An 8089-nucleotide genomic window follows, 5' to 3' on the forward strand; every position below is an offset into this window, starting at 1 on the left:
GGGCGCGTCGGGGCCGTGGGGGGCGGAGGAGTGCAGGGCCGTCGGGAGGGGGGGCGGAGGAGGCGGGACGGATGAATTCTTGGGCCGGCGGGATGGGCGCGTGGGGGCCGCGCTCGCCGGCTCCTCCAGGGCGGCGGGGAGGGCGCCGGTCGTCGGAGGGGGGAGGGAGGAGGAGAGGTAGGGGCGACGCGGGGACTGCAACCTGGCGGCGGGGAATGGAGGCGGCGGGAGGGAGAGGGGAGAGACGCCCAGAACCCTTACTGACGAGTGGGCCGCCGTTTTCCCTTAAACCCTTGGAGAAGGGGAATGGCCGAATGGTTAGTTTGGAGAAATACCTGCGGTTTGTTCTCCTTCCACGTCGGCCCCTGCAGCTGCAGGTGTTGCTCCCCAGTTGTGCTGTCACTGTTCTCAGCATTTAAGCTCGTGAACACAAATTTAGATTCGTGAAGCTACCATTTACCAGGCTAGTTAGAATTGTAAAACAAACCCTGAGAGAAGCTGAAGAGAGATCATATTCTAGGAGAATCTTGCAAAAGAACTGGGCCTAGTGTTTTGTAACATGGTGTTGCTTTGTGCGTTGAGACTCATCTTCTTCTTTTTATACAAGGAATATATTAATATCACGGAAATATCAATTACATCAAGTCTCTACATCAACAAAATGTCAGAAACGACATTCAGGATGCACACAACCTGAAAGAGAAAAAAAGAATTAAAAATAGGTTCCACGATGGTAATCAACTCCTCACAGCAACAACCCGACAAACTACCGCCAAAGACAACACCCGGAATACGTTCTCCAAAGGCCACGCCTCCAAGGAGGAAAACAGTGCACAAGCGCCGTCTTCGCCCTATCAAAGATCTTAAGTTTTCACCATGGAGAAAGTATGAACTCTCAAAACGATTCCTTTAATAAAGCCATTGCCAGACACAACCAATAAAGATGAGACCTTAGGTTTTCACCATGAAAGTCAAGACTCGGCACTCGAGGAGCGCCACCAAACTTGAATTCCTCTAGTGCTGCCCCCTCCCCCCACTTGCCAAGTCTGCTCCTGCAAATCATCAACACCGGGCTCACAATTACCAGATCCAAAATGGATCATCGGCCCCCTGAAGCAAAATCTTCAGCGCGTCGAAGGTCCCCTCCGCCAACATTGGTCCTCCAATCTCAGCCGCCATGACCTTCTCCACCGCAGTATACACCATGGAAATTGAGATGCCCACATGTCCCATGGTTTCGACAACAAATCGGAGCTTCGCGCCGCACCATCGTGAAGCCACCTGGGCGGATATGTGTGCGCATGACTGGATTCCATCCTATCCAAATATCCAGAAGCTTCATACGCCAATTCAAGAAGATCTCTGGTAGAAGATCCGGAACACATCTGATGGGTAGATCGAAGAGGAGCAGACACACTAAAACACTGCCTTGATGCGAGAAGAATGCTAGGACCACCACCATTATTCTGAAGACTCTCGCAAGCCCCCACGCCGCGAGTCACCACCAAGCAGCAACGACAGAAGAGGAGAGGGCAGCCTAGCTCGCATTTGCAGGTCGTCGCCGGCGTGCCCAGGGACACAGTCAGTTTCCCCAGCAGCACAAGCCTTGACTGGGCCCCAATGGCCTCGGAGCGCTGCAGCCCAGATCGAGACCCGGTGACCTAGATCACACACCACACAAAGTCGAAGATGGCCACGGCGGCGGCGCACGACCTTCCCTTCACTCTGACGGGGTCCTCAGGCACCGGCCAAGACAGGCGCGCCGCCCCATGCCCTCAAACAATGCCCTACCTCCTCCCTTTGTGATGCTGTCGAGGAAGCACCTTCCCTGCCCACCGTCTTTGATGGGGTGGGCGCCGCCACCGCCGACGGCATCGGCGACAGTGATGGCAGGAGACACAGATCGAAGGAGTTACTAGGGATCAATGGGAAAGGGCCTCCGGAGCCGCCCGGGAGGGGAGCGACTTGGGAGACTCATCCAATGGTTCACTTCACTCCTTTTTCGAGGAGTTTTTTTTCTTTTGAAAGGAGATTGGCACGGTGGTTTGCTTTGCCAAACCTACGAAGCTTTTTTCACAAACACAACATAGACAGAGACGCTCACATGCTCATTTTTATGAGTGTATGCATATACATCATATCCTATTATTTATGAGCACCTCCGAAAGGAGTCAATGAAGAAGTCTCATTATTTGAAATGCTAGTAGACGATAAAGCCTGGCCACCAAAATTACACACCACAAGATGGCCAGACTTACATGGGAGCGAGTATTAATGAGGCCTTTCCCCTCACCTCATCAACAACATGTAATCACTATAACATCACCGCCATATAAAACGAGCGAAGGGGTAATGAATACACAAATGTTGAATTGAGTCACCCTAATTGCACAAAGCAAGGTGTATTGCTTTGTGTCTAGTCTTGTTTCAGAAAGAAAAAAATGGTTTGGTGATGAAGTTTTTTTCATCAACATGATCTAGTTTCAGAATGTCCTGGAACAAAGGTCATGTTTCAGAAAGAAGAAAAAAGGTTTGATGATGAATATTTTTTCTTCTGCAATATGGGTCTTGTTTCAAAAACATAGCCCCGGTTGCATAAAGCGCTGGAGGAGCATTCCGCGTTAGAGCATGCGAGACTAAGCATTGCAACACGACGCATGTTTCAGAAACATAGCTTCAGTTGCAGAAATCGCCAAAGGAATGCCCGACATGAGAGCTCGTCGTCGTCGTGCTGGAGTAGAGGCAGCTGCTCGGGGTGCTGGGCGGGAGGAGGCGCGACAGCTCCGACCACCAGCAACGTGCCATGGCGGGCCAACAGTGTTGTCTTGACGGACCTTTGCAACAAGGTCCTTGTTGTAAAGCCCCTCAGTTGGTTGAGGCGGTAGATCGGACAGCTGTTTCGGGCAGCATCCGACGGCTAGCGAGGCGATCGATGTAATCAATTTATCATCCGGCAGACGTGTAGCATTGTCCTTTTTATTTTTTCTCTTCAGAAATTATGTGCAGTAGAGACAAAATCCCAGAATAAATGTGTGCAGTTTGCGTCAACGCAAAAAAAATCATCTCCACTGACGAATTTCTCCGTTTCATATTCCATAATCATCTCTCAGAACCAGAACACCAAGATACATTACCACCGGCCACGTGAATCGCAGCAAGTTACCGAGACAAAGTTTATATAGAACCTCATTAAAACAGCTTCCAGATTTTCCACACACAGACAACCAAATAAGACTAGTAAAGCCGAGACAAATGTTGTCCGTGGATCAAAATGATATATCACCGAGCTAAAATAAAACTAGCAGAAAAGAGTAAGTTTTAGTCGCTATCATCTTCGTCTTCTTGCGTTTCAAGCTGGGAGACAACCTTTTCTATGAACTTCCTGCGAACGCCTTCCATGACATTGTTACGGGATGAATCGCCACCACCTTGTCCATCATTCAGTACTGGGTCTGAATGGCAAAGCGCCAATGCAACAGCTGAAATAAACAGAATGGAAGTCTAGCATAAAGAGCGGAAGACCGTGCATGACACTTAAAGATTCCGTGCGCTCACATCAGTCGGTGTAATTTAAGTGAGCAAGAAATCCATTGTCGTTTCTTATTCACATGACATATTCGATTTTAATGGTAACAGCAGCATAACTGTGAACTAGGCATGCCACTGTGTTAGGCACTCATCTAAAATTTGTTCCCTCGATTTTTTTTTCTTCTGTTTGTCATATGATGCAAGGCAAACATACAGCAGGACCATATATTCACCGTAGACATGCCTGTCGCCCTGAACATGTTTTCCTCTTAGTACGAAGGGAAAAAACCTCATCCTAAGGTCAAAGATTATAGTCACGTTAAGCCGAATTGCGAATTGTATCGTGCGAATGGCTAATTGCAACTTTAAGCGCGCGCACACACACACACACACACACGCACACGCACACGCACACGCACACGCACACGCACACAGTCTACTGGTGTGTACTGACAATATTTTTGCCCAACCAACTAAAGAAAGAAGAGTAACTTGAACTAAGATAGTGGAAACTGATTGTGTGGTACAACTTACATTCAGGTGTGCATTTCTTTCCACCAAACTTCTGTAGACCAACATAAGTCCCTTTGACAGCACTGTTGTTGTACACCAGTATTGTAGGAACATTTCTATCTGGGTAGTTGGGAATACAGTCCGTGGAAATAATTTTAACAAACTTGGTTTCTGCATATTTCGGCGCCAGTTCCTCCAGGCAAGTCTCAAGCAGCCCACATTCTGGTATCCTGCGATAAGATCCATAGAAGTCTCAGACAATGAACAGTTTGAGGTAGTATTTCTTCCTAGAGTCATTTCTGTATTATAAGCACCTCTGGGAAACAGTTAAACAGCATATAAAGCAGAAGCACTGCAAACGTCTCACAGAAGCATAGGGCATAATGTCCTAAAATCCTTCAGTTTCCAGTCAAAATGAGTATAAATCAAAATACGAGCACAGGGCTTTTCGTAGGCTGCTGCTCTGTGCAGTTAAAGATGGGATCCAACCTGTTCTGTTTGCGGAGAGCGTGTGGAGTAAATCGAAGTAGAAAAGAAGAGGAAAAATATCATGGTGTGGTATGGTTTGCTAAGCTAGGTTATCTTGTTTATTTTGAAATGGTAGTTCAAAAATCACGTGCATACAAGGTCAGATTTTGCCAAAACTATTTCAACACAATTATATCTCTGGATAACAAATTCCAAGAACCATAGTAGATAGTACTCATTTTCAAGCTGCCATTTTTAATCAACATAACAAACACTCCCGCTGTAAAGAAATATAAAAGCATTTAGATCACTACTTTAGGCCCTGTTTGTTTGGGCTTTTGCTTCTGCTTTTGCAGCATTTCCACTTTGGCCAAAAAGCCATAAAAGCTCAAACAAACTGTAGAAGCAAAAGCCCAAACAAACAGGGCCTTAGTGATCTAAACACTCTTATATTTCTTTGCGGAGGGAGTATGTATAGTTCGACACTTAGTTACGAATAAAGTTCTACTTACATGCCCATAAAAAAATTAGCTGTTTCTTGGTGTAGTTTTTGACAGAAGAAGGGCATCATATCGTAAATAGGATGAATTTCGCCTTACGCATCCTTGTAGAGGAAGACCACAACCCAGACATCCGGTGGAGCCTGCGAAACCTCACGCACAAAATCAGAGCCTGTGATGGGCTGTACTGCGCCGAATCTGGCAGTTTTTGCTGCCTCCTTGAGCTCTGCAAGCCTCATCCTCCTGTAAGCACACCACAACATCAAAACATCAGACAATTGATGGACATGGATTTCTGGCTCCATGGATCAGAACGACACTTTCTCGCAAGTGGTACCAAAACAACTGAAATTGTACAGTAGTGCCCCGAGTCCAGATCAAAAACAACTGAAACAGACCAGATTTCTGTGGAAATCACACGAATTACCTCCATCCTACCGTGTAATTCGGGTCAAACCAATCACGAAAAGCACTAGTGGAACACATCTCATGGATCACCAGACGTGCGGGAGACTAGATCGAGGCCGATGGGGAAAAGAGAGGGGGCGCACCTGTACTGCTCCAGGAAGCGGTCATCGTCGAGGTCGTCCTCGAGCTCCTCGAGCTCGTCGGGGTCGCGCGCGTCGAGCCACTCCTTGGACTTGGGCTGCTCGTCCGCGTCGACCCTGGGGGCGAAGGGCGGCGGCTTGAAGGGCTCCGGCTTCTCGGGCAGGTTTCCGAGTTTGCGCTGGATGTCGTCCCACTGCGTGGTCGCCCCCTCCACGTCCTTGTACACGAAGTGGTAGTCCGCCATGGCCGAGCCTCGAACGAGCGAGCGAGCGAGAGAGAGATCGGGACAGGAGAAGCGGAAGGCCAGTATACCTGGCCATGGCAGGCCGTCTCGAACGGCCCGACCTTGCCCATGGGCCGGGGCTGGGCCTAGATTTTGAGCCGTCGGGCCGGGCTGGGTTGGGCTTGTTGTATTTGCAATTTAAGAAAGAAGCCCGACCCGAGGCCTGATGAGCTTTTTGACTGATGGGCCGGGCTTGGGCCGAAAAACTAGGCCTAACGGTTGGCCCATGCCTAGGTTTTCTGCTTTGGGCTTTGTTAGGCCCAACCCGGCCCGAGTTATGCCTAGGAATGCCGAAGGGGAACGAGGAGGCGAGAGAATGGGAGAGATCAGCTGACAGGTGGACCCCACGTACTCGCGCTAGACGCTATCGCGCATGGGATCTGGATCCGCGTGTGGCAGGTTGGGCCCGCTTGTCATTCATATAGAGGCTTTCCGCTGGATGAGACGGTGCCACTGATTGCGAACCAAAACTAAGGAGAAGAAGCAAAGCGGGAGAAGATCATTCTTCGGGGCAGCGGAGATGACGGTTGGTCATCTCGCCAACGACACCATCCTCTGAGGCCGCGAAAGCACGATGAGCTCCTCCTCCTCGTCTGCCCTTGCCCTCTTCTCCTTTGATTTTGCTCGTTGTTGTGTTTGCGGCTCGAGATATATTTTTGTTGGTGAAATGTGGGGGTTGGAGGTTAGGGTTCTTCGTGGTGCGGCTGCTGCGGCGAATTGGGAAGATTTGAGGTATTGTTTACAGCCAAAAAAGAGTAGTGTTTGGTTGCAATAAAAAAGTGTGACTACAGAAGATGGTTAGCACAGAATTATTCAAAAACAGATAAAATTGGAAGGAATATTCAAAGTAAGAGCAAAGCTGCATCATTTTTTTATGCGTCAACAGCGGGCTTACGCTGAACCATATATTCCAAGACGAAAACAATTATAGAGAGAGCAGAGGAGTACAAGAGGAGGGGGGGATAACAAAAGTTCAGAGAAAGTAAAAGAAGTTTAAAGGAAATACATAAGGCCTATAATCTCGTGGCCAGGTGGAACAACATTGATCCCCAGTCTTTGAGCAGAGATTGTCTCTGAGCATTCTTGCACCGATGGACCAGAGCATTAGATCGCCCACTGCAACTCGACCAATGCAGTGTATGCCCCAAGTTTCATTTCTAAATACTTTTGCATTCCGCCTTTTCCAAGTATTCCCGAACACGACGATGATCACAGTAGAGCACACTTTGTTGGTGGTTGCACCCAGCCAAACATCCAGCAGACTATCTGGCCGTCCATCATGAAGGCTCTGGAGTTCATCACACAGAGTTGACAATAGGTGGCATTAAACAAGAAGGCGAGTGATACTTTCACAAGCACCACAGAATGGGAACACATCTGAGGTGGCGATTGATCTTCGGAAGCGTCTCTCATTGGTGTACACACGGTCCTTGCATGCAAGCCAAATGAAAAAATCTGCTTTTATTCGGCTCATAATTCCTCCAAATGGTAGGAGCGAGTTGGTCGATCGGTTGTGCTAGCCAAAGCATCGAATAGGCCATTTTGGTTGTAAGAGGTTTGCCTTCGTGTTTGCGAATCCTCGTGTCCTGTATCTGCAAATTCAAGTTACCTGTTGCCAAAATAGCACACAATTCCCCCAGATCACGTTCAACCGCATGAGATAATCGATTTGTGAGGTCTAGGTTAAGTTCCGTAGAAGCCAGCACCCGAGCCACAAAGGCAGACTACTGCTTTGCAGTGTGAGAAAAGGGCTGGGAAACGAACCGCCAGGGTGTTAGTGGAGTTGGGTAGCCACAGGTTGGCCCAGAAGGAGGTGGACTGACCATTACCCACAGAAACAATGGTGATGGATAGGAAGAAATCAATGTTGGAAATATGCCCTAGAGGCAATAATAAAAGGTTATTATTATGTTTCCTTGTTCATGATAATTGTCTATTGTTCATGCTATAATTGTATTAACTGGAAACCGTAATACATGTGTGAATACATAGACCACACCATGTCCCTAGTAAGCCTCTAGTTGACTAGCTCGTTGATCAATAGATGGTCATGGTTTCCTGACCATGGACATTGGATGTCATTGACAACAGGATCACATCATTAGGAGAATGATGTGATGGACAAGACCCAATCTTAAGTGTAGCACAAGATCGTGTAGTTCGTTTGCTAAAGCTTTTCTAATGTCAAGTATCATTTCCTTAGACCATGAGATTGTGCAACTCCCGAATATCGTAGGAATGCTTTGGG

General features: G+C 47.9%; 2 protein-coding genes across 3 annotated transcripts in view; both read right to left on the bottom strand.

Annotated features, from left to right (window-relative positions):
- The window catches only part of LOC123187611 (homeobox-DDT domain protein RLT3), an 11436-nt gene extending 11376 nt beyond the window's left edge, over window positions 1–60 (bottom strand). For both annotated transcript variants that reach the window (XM_044599524.1, XM_044599522.1), the window contains exon 1: window positions 3–60. The gene's annotated coding sequence lies outside the window, so the exon portion shown is untranslated. The remainder of the gene's footprint in view (window positions 1–2) is intronic.
- Window positions 61–3064: 3004 nt separating this feature from the next.
- On the bottom strand, window positions 3065–5865 carry LOC123187612 (phosducin-like protein 3). The gene is made up of 4 exons (XM_044599525.1): window positions 5561–5865; window positions 5109–5252; window positions 4063–4271; window positions 3065–3479 (listed from the first exon to the last, which is right to left on the bottom strand). The coding sequence occupies exons 1-4, from the start codon at window positions 5800–5802 to the stop codon at window positions 3319–3321; spliced, it is 756 nt and encodes a 251-aa protein (XP_044455460.1). The 5' UTR covers window positions 5803–5865; the 3' UTR covers window positions 3065–3318.
- Between the last annotated feature and the right edge of the window lie 2224 nt (window positions 5866–8089).

The sequence above is a fragment of the Triticum aestivum genome, chromosome 2A, assembly GCF_018294505.1.
Source record: "Triticum aestivum cultivar Chinese Spring chromosome 2A, IWGSC CS RefSeq v2.1, whole genome shotgun sequence".
In the NCBI taxonomy this organism is placed as follows: domain Eukaryota; kingdom Viridiplantae; phylum Streptophyta; class Magnoliopsida; order Poales; family Poaceae; genus Triticum; species Triticum aestivum.

Bases quoted from the DNA above. Each gene is read 5' to 3' on its own strand.
- LOC123187612 (XM_044599525.1), bottom strand. From the start codon at position 5,802: ATGGCGGACTACCACTTCGTGTACAAGGACGTGGAGGGGGCGACCACG. The intron at 5,253-5,560 runs GTGCGCCCCCTC...GTGTGCTTACAG, and splicing joins CGCTTCCTGGAGCAGTACAG to GAGGATGAGGCTTGCAGAGC. The intron at 3,480-4,062 runs GTAAGTTGTACC...TGTTTATTTCAG, and splicing joins AAAGAAATGCACACCTGAAT to CTGTTGCATTGGCGCTTTGC.